Source organism: Miniopterus schreibersii, assembly GCF_964146895.1.
Source record: "Miniopterus schreibersii genome assembly, chromosome: 1".
Taxonomy (NCBI): Eukaryota; Metazoa; Chordata; class Mammalia; order Chiroptera; family Miniopteridae; genus Miniopterus; species Miniopterus schreibersii.
The window spans coordinates 164,913,243-164,927,786 of record NC_138101.1 but is presented as its reverse complement, the minus strand read 5'-3'; the positions used below and the strand labels follow the sequence as shown (position 1 = coordinate 164,927,786).

At 35.5% G+C, this 14,544-nt stretch overlaps 1 protein-coding gene and 1 pseudogene across 2 annotated transcripts in view; both read left to right on the top strand.

The window, feature by feature from the left end:
* Positions 1 to 14,544, top strand: part of SOS2 (SOS Ras/Rho guanine nucleotide exchange factor 2) — a 78,463-nt gene that overhangs the window by 25,632 nt on the left and 38,287 nt on the right. The window contains exons 5-7 of the mRNA XM_081119648.1: positions 3,493 to 3,696; positions 7,412 to 7,555; positions 10,853 to 10,963. Of these exons, the coding sequence (XP_080975774.1) occupies positions 3,493 to 3,696; positions 7,412 to 7,555; positions 10,853 to 10,963 (459 nt within the window). The remainder of the gene's footprint in view (positions 1 to 3,492; positions 3,697 to 7,411; positions 7,556 to 10,852; positions 10,964 to 14,544) is intronic.
* On the top strand, positions 5,170 to 6,204 carry LOC308548325 (large ribosomal subunit protein eL6-like; annotated as a pseudogene). Its single transcript has 2 exons — positions 5,170 to 5,820; positions 5,998 to 6,204. The product of its transcript is annotated as a large ribosomal subunit protein eL6-like (transcript).

Sequence of the window (14,544 nt, the reverse complement as noted above, 5' to 3'; positions counted from 1 at the left end):
ATCATTTGAAACATTTCTTTATGAACTAAATCTTTACCTTTTGAGACTTTAAAAAACAATCTTCATATGACATGATTTTCAGATCCCACTGTTACATTGCTCTTAGCCTATAATTTCTAAAACTAAAGACAACATTCTAGATTTGGTCTGACCAACACCAATAACAATGAAATGCCCTCCTTTATTCCATGTTGTTCTGTTATAATTTCAGCATTTTTTTTTGGCACCCATGTTAATCTGTTTACTTACTGAGTTTGCAGATATCCAAACTTCCTAGGAATTTTCACGAGGTACTATTTATTATGTTATGTCTTTGATTTCTTAGAACTTGCTGTTGATTTTTTTTCATGTAAGTTTGAACTCAAATTTATCTCTATAACATTTCACACTGTTATTGAGACTGTGCTCTAACATATCAAGGTATTATAAAACTAATTTTGTCATTCAGCATTTTCAATGTCCTACCCAGCTTTTTGAAATGTATGCAAATCTGAGAAAGTTTTAGTTAGAATTATTAAAAATACTGAAAAAAATGTATAAAAAATGATACTTCTCACGTTATTAGAAGCATTATTCTAAGAATAAATTACCACTTTTTTTTAAAAAATATACCTTTATTGATTTCAGAGCGGAAAGGAGAGGGATAGAGAGATAGAAACATCAGTGATGAGAGAGTCATTGATTGGCTGCCTCCTGCATGCCCCCGACTGGGGATTGAGCCCACAATCTGGGCATGTGCCCTGACCGGGAACCGAACCCCAATCGCCTGGATCCTGGGTCGACGCTCAACCACTGAGCCATGCCCAGCCGGGCACCACTTTTTTTTTTTTTTTGATGGCTTTTTAGTCAGCTACTGTTTTGCCTCTTGTCTAACTTAGTGGTCAACAAACTTTATCTGTAAAGGACCAGAGGGTAAGTATTTTAGGTTTTATGGGTCATACAATCTCTTTTGCAACTGCTCATCTTTGCCTTTATAAAGCAGGAAGGCAGCCATAAACAAATGAGTGTGGGCTGTGTTCTAGTAAAACTGTTGCAGTGGGCGTGATATGGCCTGTGTGCTATAGTTTGCCCATCCTTTTCTACCATGATCCCAAATTTGTTATAAGAGATTGTCATATGCTTGGCTTAAAATTAAGATGACTTTATTTGTGAGTCTAGTGCTGTGATTGGAATAATGAGATTAGTATGACATAGTGTGATCTTAGTAAATCTAAACCGATTTTTAGTGATCTCTATTTCAAGAGCTCAGAAACCATCTTGTTTAGTAAACTATTTGAGTAAATGATTTCTAGGAATTTGCATAATTTGCCAGGCAAGGTCATATAATTTGCCAGGCAGGGAACTTGAGAATCAACCTTTTTCCTTTACATTTAAAAATAAAAGCAACATTTGACTATATGAGGTATTCAGGCACATCAAAGGTTGCTTAGAATAGACAACCACAGGAAAGAATTGTATAGCTCAACCCCTGCTATCTTTGTAACTATTAAGGAAAATAATATTCAGACTGGAAAAATAGAACACATATGCTTAAGAGGAAAATTGATGTCTAAGAAAGGCAAGAGAGTAAGACAGCACAGAGCAGCTCTGAAATTTTCTTCTCCAGGCCCAGATGTAATAGGAATTGAGTTCTTTGTTTTTTCTTTCATGATAATATTACTCCATCTGTTCCAACAACTGGCTCTACTTCTTTGAACATGACCAAAAAATGCTTTTGATTGGTCTAACATATTTTTCTGATCTTTAACTCATTTGGACTTTAGCCTTCTTTACAAGTCTAATAGTTTACAAACATATACAATGCATGTATGTTCTTTAATACATGTATTTGTGCATTTATTGTCTGTCAGATGCTGTGGATTTTAAGATGAAATCATGGTTCTTATCCTTAGAAATTTCAATACAAATGTTTATGTAGGAAAGAAAGAAGATTGTTACTAGAGGACTGAAGCCAGAGGAAAAGATTCTGAAAGGGGAACCAGGGAGAGTGGGAAAAGCTATACAAAAAAATTATATTGGAGCCAAGTGATGAAAATAGCTAGGTATTTGTCAGATAAATAAATGCAATAGTTGGAAGGGAAGTAAGAGAAGACATTCTACACAGAGGAGAATACAAGGAACTAACCAGATTTAAGAGATGTTTCTGAATTAGAGTTAACAGGATTTGGGGACAGATTTGATACAGAAGTTGGAGAAGTGGTAATTCTAGGGTAATGACAAGTTTTCTAGTTACGACAATCAAGTAATTGATGTTGTTATTAGTGATGCTGAGGTAGAGTATTCCTATATAGTCTTGGTCAGACAGGGAGATAACTAGCAAGTCTTTCATAACACTTGTCTAGAGTCCAGAGAGATGCTGAGGCTAGAGATAAGCACATTTAAAGAGTCATTATCATGTACATAGTAATTGAAAATCATCTAAGAAGATGAACTCATGTAGGAGAAAGTATAGCAGATGTAATTGACCACATTCAAGAAATATTTCTGAATCAGGAGGGCAGTGTTTATTTCGTTCATTGCTATATTTTAGCAATAAATAGCACAGTTTCTGGTGATCAGTAAATCAGAGTAGTTTCAGAATGAATAAATGAATGATTATTTCATAGTGTGTTGTCAGAATTTCCTCTCATCTCTTTGAAGTTGTTTTATGTTTCGGAGCTTCCTTTTTGGGATTATGCCTTTTCCCCCTGAACTCTAAGAAAATAGTTTTCAGTCAATCTTGAATATATAATTAAGTAGGTCCAATTTTTCTTTATTAACTACTTTTAATTCTGGAAAGTATGGTCACCTTTTTCCTATTATGTTTGATTCACCACTAGTTTTTGCCTGTTAAATGACTTATGTAGCAATCTTTATTATTTTCTGAAAGGGGAAATTGTTGCTATAGCAATTTAAGCTTCTGTGGGGTGCTTGATTTTAACAAAAGAATTTAATAGCAGTTGTTAATGTACTAAATATGCTTCAGAAAAGTATCACACTTCTAATCTATTGAGTCCCTCTACTATAAGTATCATTTTATTTTTTTCTCCTTTGAACTCATCTAAGTTCATACAACCATCCTTACTATAGGGCAAGGAACTATCATTCTGAATGTCTGCTATTTGGCAGACATAGTAGTATGCATTTTATATACATTATTTCATTGAATTCTTTCATCAGTTTCATTTTATATATAAGGAATCTGACTTTTAAAAGAATAAACATCTGTAATCACAGGTAAGTAGTAAGTAGTTGAACTAGGATTTACACTTGGATTGTTCTGTGCGCGCACACACACACACACATTTCACTATTTGATTTTTCTTATTTCCAGAAATACTTATTTTCCCCCTTCAACTTTTCATATTTCTCTTACTTTGAATTTTTTCCTGTATATAAGCCTGTAATATACACAGCTCTCATTGTTTAGTATAATGTTTGAATTGCATGTACTTTGAGATGGTTTTATAAAAGTAAGGAAAATAAGTTATGCATTATTGATTTATTTCTCAGGTTTTGATGGACATGTTTGATCAGGATGACATAGGTTTGGTTTCTCTCTGTGAAGATGAACCTAGCTCCTCAGGTGAATTAAACTACTACGATCTTGTCAGAACTGAAATTGCAGAAGAAAGACAGTATCTGCGGGAACTAAATATGATCATAAAAGTGTTTCGAGAAGCCTTTCTTTCCGACAAAAAGCTGTTTAAACCTTCTGTAAGTTACTTTTTGGGTTTTAAATTCTGTCTATCCCAAAGGTCAGATAGCAGCTTAAAATCATAAATAGTAACTTCATATACTTTATGAGTACATAAAAAAAAAAAATTCTTTCATGTAGTATTGTGGGATTTTTAAATACATGAATTATTATACTAATGTAATAAGTTTGATGACAGTGAAAATTAGACACAAACTGAGAAAGGGGAATTACACTGGAATGAAATATTTTTCTATTATGCAGTATCTAAGATTTATAGTTACTCATTTGAAGATGGTGAAAAAGATATATGGTATAGAAAAGACATGCTTTTTCCTGTCTTTTGGTAAGTACTTTAAGGCAGCACTTTAAAGTTTTAACAGTGGAACATTTTAGGAATAAAAGTATGCAGAATGTCACACAAACAAAGGCAGAGCGGCTCTGTTGGAAGACAGGGTGGGAGTGGGGAGAGTAGGATGGGATTTAGGGAGCTTTGTCCATCTTATTGTATCTGTGGCTTTGAAAGTCAACTCTAAAGAATTCAGCTAGACAAATACTCTTAAAAAAAATTTTTCCCCCCTATATACTAACTATGAAATATCAGAAAAAGAAATGAGGAAAACAGTTTCATCTGTAATATCAACAGAAAGGATAAAATACCTAGGAATAAACTTAACAAAGGAAGCGAAGGGCCTATACCCTGAAAACTATAAGATACTGTTTAAGAAATTGAGAAGACACAAAGAAATGGAAAGATATTCTGTGTTCATGGATTGGAACAATCAACATAGTTAAAATGGCCATATTACCTAAAGCAATATATAGATTTAATGCAATCCCCATCAAAACCCTTAGGACATTTTTCAAAGAAATAGAACAAAAACCCATCAAATTTGTATGGAACTGTGAAGGAGCCAGAATAGCCAAAGCCATCCCAAAAAAATGAAACAAGTCAGAGGTATCACACTCCCCAACTTTAAGTTAAACTAAAGCTACAATAATCAAAACAGTATGATATTGAGTCAAAACCATACAATGGAGAAAGGAAAGCCTCTTCAATAAGTGGTATTGGGAAAATTGGAAAGCCACATGCAAAAGAATGAAGCTAGACTGCTATTTGACACTGTATACAAAAACTTAATGGATTAAACACTTAGTATAAGACCTGAAACAATAAAATACATAGAAGAAAACATAGGTGCTAAACTTAGGGACCTTGATCTCAGAGAGGCTTTTATGAAGTTGACCCCAGAGGCAAGGGAAAGAAAGCAAAATTAAATGAATGGGAGTACGTAAAAATAAAAAACTTCTGCATTTTAAAAGTAACCATATAGGAAACAAAAAGGCAACCAACCAAATGGGAGAAGATGTTTGTGCTTGTAAACAACACCTCTGAAAAGGGACTAATATTCAAAATATATAAAGAACTCATACAACTCAACAACAACAAAAACAATTAAAAAATGGGCAGAGCCTCTTTCGCAGCTTGCAAGATGGTGGGTGAAAAAGCTAAGAAGCTGGATACTAAGGAGGAGAAACCTGAAGCCAGGAAGACTAATGCTGGTGGCAAGGTTAAGAAGGATAACCTCAAGACCAAGATGCCTAAGAAAGGGAAGCGTCACTGCAGGGAAACCCTGTCCTACTCAGGAATTGGCAGATATTCCTGATCAGCTGTCTATTCCTGAAAGACCATTTGCAAGAGGAAGTATTCAGTAGCTAAATCCAAGATTGAAAAGAGAAAGAAAGTTTTCAGTACTGTCACAAAATCAGTTGGTGGCGAGAAGAATGGTGGTACCTGAGTGATTGATTAAACTTTACAAAATGCCCATATCTTATCCTACTGAAGATGTACCTCAAAAGCTATTGAACCATGACAAGAAACCCTTCAGTCAGCCTGTAAGAAAACTGCAGGCCAGCATCACTCCCAGGGATCACTCTGATCATCCTAACGGCACTACAGAGGCAAGAGGGTGGTTTTCCTGAAGCATCTGAGCAGTGGCTTGCTACTTGTGACTGGACCTCTGTCATTTAATTAAGTTCCTCCGCATAGAACACACCAGAAATTTGTCATCACCACCTCCACCCAAATTGATGTCAGTGGTGTAAAAATCCCCAAACATCTCACTGATTATTTCAAGAAGAAACTGTGCTCCCTGGCCAGTTTGACTCGGTTGGAGCATTGTCCTCCTGCATGTGCACATCGTCCTGTGCACATGCAGGAGGCAACCTTTCAATGCTTCTCACTCTCTGTCTCCCCCTTCCTCTCTCTAAAAAATAAATGAAATTTTTTTAAAAAACTTTTTTAAAAAAAAAAAGAGAAGAAGCTGCACAAGCCCAGACACCAGGATGGTGAGATCTTTGACACAGGGAAAGAGCAATACGAGATTATAGAGCAGCACAAAGTTAATCAGAAAGCTGTAGACTCGCAAATTCTGGTAAAAATCAAAGCTGTTTCTCAGTTCCAGGGCTACCTTCACTCTGTGTTTGCTCTCACAAATGGAATTTATCCTCACAAACTGGTGTTCTAAATTTCTTATGAAGAACCTAATTAAATATCTGATCTGTTTAAAAAAATAAATTAAAAAATAAACAAAAAACCTGGCTGATACCTGAACAGATACTTTTTCCAAGAAGACATACAAATGGCCAACAGATAAATGAAAAGATGCTCAACCTCACTAGCTATAAGAGAAATGCAAATCAAAACAACAGTGAAATAGCACCTCACACCTGCTAGAATGGCTGTTATCAATAAGACAAGACATAAGTGTTGGAGAGGATATGGAGAAAAGGGAACCCTCATACACTGCTGGTGGGAATGTAAATTGGTACAGTCACTATGGAAAACAGTATGGAGGTTCCTTAAAAATTTAAGAATAGAGCTACCATACAACCCAACAATCCCTCTTCTAGGTGCTTACCCCCCAAATTTGAAACATTTGTACAGGTATTTGTACCCCAGTGTGCATTGCAGCATTATTCACAGTAGCCAAGACATGGAAACAACCAAAGTGTCCTTTGATGGATGACTAGATGAAAATGTACATATATACAATGGAATATTACTCAGCCATGAAAAGAAATGAAATCTTACCATTTGCAACAACATGGATGGACTTAGAGGGTATTATACTAAGTGGAATAAGTCAGAGGACATACATGATTTCGCTTGTGGACTCTAAAACACAAAATGAAACACAAACAAACTTACAGATACAAAGAACAAATTGATAATCCCCAGATGGGCTGGGTTTGCGGTATGGATAAAAAAGGTGAAAGGGATTAAGAAGCACAAATTGCCAGTTATAAAAATAGTCATGGAGATGTAAAGTACAGCTTAAGGAGTATAGTTGATAATATTGTAATAACTATGTATGGTGTCAGATGGGTGCTAGACTTATTGGGGTACATATTTCGTAAGGTATATGAATGTTTGATTACAGAGTTGTTTACCTGAAACTAATATAATTTTATGTCAACTGTAATTGAAAAATAAATTTTACAAAAACTCTCCAGAATCTATATTTTCCAGTACATTTATTATGTGTAATTCAAAAGGCTATTAATTTCCCTTCCTTGTGATTGACTTTTGCTGCGTTTTGGAGTATATTGTATGTCTTGGAATATATTAATATGTGACTGGGTGAAAATACACCCTTAATACTTCTATTACTTTAGTAACTTTTAAACAAAATTCTCAACCTCTCATTTTGACCTTTTTTTTTTTTTTTTCAGGACATTGAAAAGATTTTCAGTAACATATTAGATATACATGAGTTGACAGTAAAACTTTTAGGTTTGATTGAAGACACAGTTGAAATGACTGATGAAAGCAGTCCTCATCCCTTAGCTGGCAGCTGTTTTGAAGATTTGGCAGAAGTAAGTTTTATAAACTGCTTTATTCTCATTTAAGTCTTGAAAGATGTATCAAGAAATTTAGTAACATATTCTTTGTGAAAATTAGAAGACACTGCTGGCTATTATAAAAAATATTTAAGATTTAACCAATAGCAAAGTACAGTTACACTGTATTTGTAATGACACTTCATAGTGTGTTTATGATAATACTTATAGGGAAAGTTGGTAGAATAGTAACTTTTAAGATTTTTTTAAATGGTAAGTGCTTTTAAAGTAAAAGAAATTTTATTGACCATAGCTGTTTAACTTTTGTGAATTTTAGTCTTAATTTCCAAAAATTGAAAGGGAAGTTTGTATTTTAATTTTGTTTCCAAAGTAAAAATCATTTTGTTGTCTTAAATGATTATAAAAGTAATGTAGCTCATTGTAAAAATAGTCACAAAGAGGCAAATATAAATAAAATGAAAATCACTCCATTTTGCAACACCCAGAGATAAGTTATCCTTATAACGTACAATATTTTCTACACACACATACATATGTGTACTTAGAAAAACATGATCTTACTCTCTTACTATCTTTTTTTTCATTCATTTGTGAATATATCACAAATGTTTTTCAGCTTAATAAATGTACTTCAACACAATTTAAAAAAAAATGTCCTTATTGATTTCAGAGAGAGGAAGGGAGAGGGAGAGAGAGAGATAGAAACATCAGTGATGAGAGAGTCAGTGATCAGCTACCTCCTGCATGCCCCCTACTGGGGATCGAGCCCACAACCCGGGCATGTGCCCTGACCAGGTTTGGAACCACAATCACTTGGATCATAGGTCGATGCTCAACCGCTGAGCCACACCATCTGGGCAACACAATTTTTAAAAAATATATTTTTATTAATTTTAGAGAGAGAGGAAAGGAGAGGGAGAGAGAAAAACATCAGTGAGAGAGAAATGTCAATCGGTCACCTCCTGCACACCCCACACAGGGGCTTAAGCCCAAAACTCACGCATGTGCCCTGACCTGAAATCAAACCAGTAACCTTCGAGTTCATGGGTCAACACTTAACCATTGAACTACACCAGTCGGGCATCAACACAGTATTAAAATCCAAATGGTACCATGTTGTTATGGAGACATCATAACATTTTATCTATTATCGTTGAGCATGTATATTGTTTCCATTTTTGTTATTGTAAATAATAGTGCAGCAAACATATTCATGCTATGCTTTCATAGCCTAATAATTATTTTAGGATATATTCCTAGATGACGAATTATAGTACTAAAGACTTGGTATGTTTTTAGAACTTTGAAACATTTTTCCAAATTTCCTTCCAAATAAGTTCTAGTATATGCAGGCCTTTCCCCCTACACCTCCACTAACTCTGAGATTATGCCATTAATTTTTGTTAGTCTAGTGGTAAAAGAAATTCTGCCATCTCACCGTTCTTTAATTTTGCTTTTTTTTTAAACTAATGATGTTGAACATCTTGTCATACTCATTGGCCATTTTTTATTTCTTTTGGAAAACAGGGTTTTAAAAGTGCATCTTTAGAATTCATGTAAATTTTCTAATTTTATAATCTGTTTATATTTTTCTGAAAATGTAGATCGCTTTCATTACATCTGTTTTCTAGACAGTGAAACTGATAGTGTAGAAATAATTCATTTACTGATGCCTAACCAAAATATTCAACTTTCATTCTTATTAGAAAGTTTTTATATTGTGATAACTTGGCATATTAATTTGTAGTTTGGTTGCTTGCTATACTCTTAAAAATATGGTTTACAAACAATGTATTTTCTAATTTTTTTTTATTGCAGTAAAATATATATAACAAAATTTGCCATTTTAACCATTTTTAATTATACAATTCAGTGTCATTAATTAAATCCACAATATTATACAACCATTACCGCTGTTTCCTTTTTCACTGCCCTAAACAGAAACTCTACTCATTAAGCAACAACTCTCTATTCTTCCCTCCTTCCAACTGTGGATAACTTTTTTTTTTTTTTAAATATGTTTTTATTGGGTTCAGAGAGGAAAGGAGAGGGAAGAAGAGATAGAAACATCAATGATGAGAGAGAGTCATTGATCGGCTGCCTCCTGCACGCCCCCTGTTAGGGATCCAGCTCAAAACCCGGGCATGTGCCCCGACCTGAAATCGAACTGTGATCTGGTTCATAGGTTGACGCTCAACCACTGAGCCATGCCAGCCGGCACAACCGTGGGTAACTTAATCTGCACAACAGATTAATCTACTTTCTGTCTCTATGAATTTGCTGATTCTAGATATTTGATACAAGTAAAATAATACAGTATTTGTTCTTTGTGTCTGCTTATTTTACTTAGCATAATGTTTTCAAGGTTCATCCATGTCCGTAGCATGTATCAGAACTCCATTCCTTTCTATGGCTGAGTAATATTCCATTGTATGTATATATTACATTTTGTTTATACAGTTATTTATTGATGGACACTTGTGTTTTTTCCTCCTTTTTGCTATTACGAATAATGCTGCAGTTACATTGGCATACAAGTATCTGTTTGAGTCCCTGTTTTCAGTTACTTGGGGTATATACCTAGGAGCGGAATTGCTGGGCCATATGGTAAATCTTTGTTTCGTTTTCTGAGAAACTGCCAAAAATATTCTACAGTTATTATACCATTTTACATTATCACTGGCAGTGGATGAGGGTTCCAATTTCTCTGCGTTTTTACCAATACTGATTATTTCTGAAAAACATACTGTGTTCTTTAAATACAAAAGTGAAACAAACCTCTTAGTTTTAACTAAACATTGGAGATACTGATTATTATCAAACAGTAGGAATTTAAATATAAACATTGGACAAAATATGTGCAGTTTCTGCTTTGTTATTTTACTGTATGTTAGTATTTGCTTTCTTTTTCTAATCTTTATCCAAAAGAGTGGTATCACTTTTTGCTTTTTTTGAAAGTATCGTAAGTGTAAACTTATTTCAACCTAGGTAAGACTAACTGAAATTTCAAATCTCAGCCTTGTTTTACTAATAAATGTGCATATGCATTTTAATAGTTTGATACTTGTGAACACAGTCAGTGACCTATTTTAAGACTAGTATCTTCCTGTGATCAATAGCTGGAGGTCATTACTTACATTTACGAAAATTTTTCAGTTACAGCCATAGTTATTGCTTGTCCCTGCAAAGTAGACGGCAAAGAGTTCTGAAACTATTAAGGACTTGAATATAAACTTGCCATTAAATAATCTGTGCCATATTAGTAGAAAAGATGATCTTTTAAACATAATGCATTTTCTGTTTTAAAAATAGGAGCAAGCATTTGATCCTTATGAAACATTATCACAGGACATTCTTTCACCAGACTTTAATGATCATTTCAGTAAGTTGATGGCCAGACCAGCAGTGGCTCTACACTTTCAGGTAAACCTAAATTGAATTTCATTTTTCAAAATAAAGCAATGAAAGAACTATTTTACCATCTTATTCTTCAAATATTTGTAATTTTAGAATCCTTTCATAAAGCAACTGAAGAAAATTTTCACCTATCTTTCAAAATCTGTTTGTTCTAAGCCTATTTTAGATTGAAAAAACTAATCTGTCCTTAATATAGAAATCTTTTATAGAATGCCATCACAAATACTGATTTACCAGAGAAACCTGAAACCTGGCAAATTCTAGATTTGGGATAAAGATGATTATGGAGAGCTATTTCAGGTTCTTATTTTCAACAAGATAGAACTGAAATCCTGAAGAGTGGAGAATATCCTCATGTATACTCATACAAATTTCTCTATCAGGAGTATAATTTAAGAAAATAAATATATTAATGGGAAGTACACAAGTTAATTGATTAAGTATTGCACTTAGATAAAATGAAAGTAGAGAGAGAAATAAAATTTATATTTTTACTTTTCTAACACTAAACGAAGGTTATATTGACATTGATGATCCTTGACTACTTCTTGCTGTAGAAACTTCCTGAATCTAGACAGGCTCATCTCTCCCTTAGCATATGAATATGATCAAATCTTTATTGTCCTAAAACAAGCAATAAATCTTGTCATTTTCTTTTTTGTTTTTTCCCCCTTTTGTTGCCAATTGTCTTCATATTACTTTTTCCCATTCTTCATTAAACTGCTACCATTTCTGTCTGAATCAGGGTATAATACTAAAAACTGCCGTGACAATGAACTTAACCACCGAACAAAGTGGATATTTTGATTTCATATTTATGTCTATAGTATTTGTCAGTCCCCCTCTTGTCCTTAATGGTTCTTGATACTTTCTCCTAATTTTCATCTTCTCGGATTTCTTTTTCTCAGTCTCCTTAATTGCAGGTATTATCTAACATCTATGGTCAGCTTCTGATTTTCTATCCCTCTAATGCTTTCCTTGAGTGACTTTATTCATACCCTTTGTTTTAGCTACTGCCTATATGCTGGTGACTTCATATATGTTTTTTATTGGGGTGACATTGGTTCGTAAAACCATACAGGATTGAAGTGTACAACTCAGTAAAACATTAACTGCACACTGCATCATGCGCCCATTGCTCCAAGCAAAGTCTCTTTCCATCCCCATTTCCCCCCCTTGCCCACCTCCCCCTATCTCCCACCCTCCTTTCTCTCTGGCTATCACTACACTGTTGCCTGTGTCTATGTGTTATACACAACCCCTCCCCTCTGACAGCTGTCAGTCTGTTCCATGTATCCATGCCTGTTTCTGTTCTGTTCAACACTGTATTTTGTTCATTAGATTTCACATATAAGCGATATCATATGGTCTTTATCTTTCCCTGACTGGCTTATTTCACTTAGAATAATAATCTCCAGGTCAATCCATACTGTCGCAAAAGGTTAATTTCCACCTTTTTTTTTTTGGTGAACTTTGTACTTGTATTTTCAAGCCATCACTCTCTTTTGAGCAGTGGATGTGTGACTTTCATATAACCAGCTGCCCCAATTCACTTAGATATTCCACGGGCACTTCAAATATATAAATGTTCAGAACTGAACTTACCATCTTTTCCTTGCCTTCTTTACTGTGAATTCCCATTATTATCTTCTACTTCTACTCAAAAACTTGTCAACTTGGAATAAAAATTACAACTAATTCTCAAAATTTACTTCAATGAAGGAATACTTTTTAAAAAATTTATCTTTATTGTTGAAAGTATTACGGGTATCTCATTTTTCCCCCCATGGACTCCCTCCACCTTTCTCCCACCCCCTCACCAGGCCTTCACCCCATTATTGTCTTTGTCCATGGGTTATGCATATATGCATATAACTTCTTTGGTTAATCTCTTCCCACTCTCCACCTCCTTCCCTCTTCCCTCTGAAATATGATTGTCTGTTGCATGCGTCAATGTCTCTGGATCTATTTAATTCATCAGATTCTTTTGGTCATTAGCTTCTTCTTAAAGAAGACCCTTCAACAATTCACGTAGTACTGCTCTGGTGGTGATGAACTCTTTTAGCTTTTCCCTGTCTGTGAAGCTCTTTATCTGACCTTCAGTTCTAAATGATAGCTTTGCTGGGTAGAGTAATCTTGGTTGTAGGTTCTTGCTTTTCATCACTTTGAGTGTTTCTTGCCACTCCCTTCTGGCCTGCAAAGTTTCTGTTGAGAAATCAGCTGAAAGTCGTATGGGTGCTCCCTTGTAGGTAACTAATTGCTTTTCTCTTGCTGCTTTTAAGATTCTCTCTTTGTCTTTAACCTTTGGCATTTTAATTATGATGTGTTTTGCTATAGGCCTCTTTGGGTTCCTCTTGTTTGGGACTCTCTATGCTTCCTGGACTTGTAAGTCTATTTCTTTCCCCAGGTAAGGGAAGTTTTCTGTCACAATTTTTTCAAATAGGTTTTCAATTTCTTCTTTTCTTTCTGGCACCCTAATGATACAAATGTTGGGCCTCTTGAAGATGTCCCAGAGGCTCCTTATACTATCTTCATATTTCTGGATTCTTTTTTCTTTTTGCTCTTCTGGTTGGGTGTTTTTTGTTTCCTCATGTTCCAAATTGCTGATTTGATTCTCAGCGTCCTCTACTCTACTCTTGATTCCCTGTAAATTATTCTTCATTTCAGTTCATGCAGCCTTCATTTCTGATGGGTATTTTATTAGGTCATTGATGGTCTCACTTGTTTTCATAATAGTCTTACTAATATCCTTGAGCATCCTTATAACTAAAATTCTGAACTCTGTATTTGTTTGCTTGCTTGGTTCTATTTAATTTATTTCCTTTTCTAGAGATTTCTTCTCTTCTTTCCTTTGTGACATGTTTCTTTGCCTCCACATTTTGGTTGCTCCCAGGTGTTTGTTTCTGTGTATTAGGTAGAGTTGCTATGTCTCCTGGAATTTGTAGAGTGACTTTGTGTAGTAGGTGTCCTATAGGGTCCAGTGGTTCAACCTCCCCAGTCATCTGAGCTGGACCTTTTAGGTGCTCCCCTGTGTGGGCTGTGTGCTCTCTCCTATTGTAGTTGAGCCTTGGTTGCTGTTGGCGTCACTGGGAGGAATTGACTCCCAGGCCAATCAGCTGTGAGGACCAGCTGCAACTATAGCGGAAGAGCTGCTGTGCTGGAGACACACCTGTGGAGCAGGATTTACTTCAGTGGAGCTTTGGTGTTCACCAAGTGTGCCCCTTGAGTGTGTCACTCGTGGATGTGGTAGGGTTGTAATACAGCTTGGTCAAGTCTGACCACCAGGTGTACTGTCTCTGGGGCTTCCCGGGAGGTACAAAGTCAGCCTGTGCCAGTGCCTTGCCCAGGGCACCCAGCATGAGCTCCACAGCAAGCCATAGTTGGCTGCTACTTGTGCTGGGCTTGGAGGTGTCCAGGAGAGGCCAATCTATGATCCAATCCAGGCTGCCACTAGTGCCAGGCCTGGGGCCACTTACCAAGACGTATGGGGCATGCTGAGGCCAGCTGCTGCTTGTTTGAGAGATTTTTGGAAAGTCCTAAGCATGAGGCTAGAGAGGCCACTTGCATAGAAGGGCCACTGGAAATAA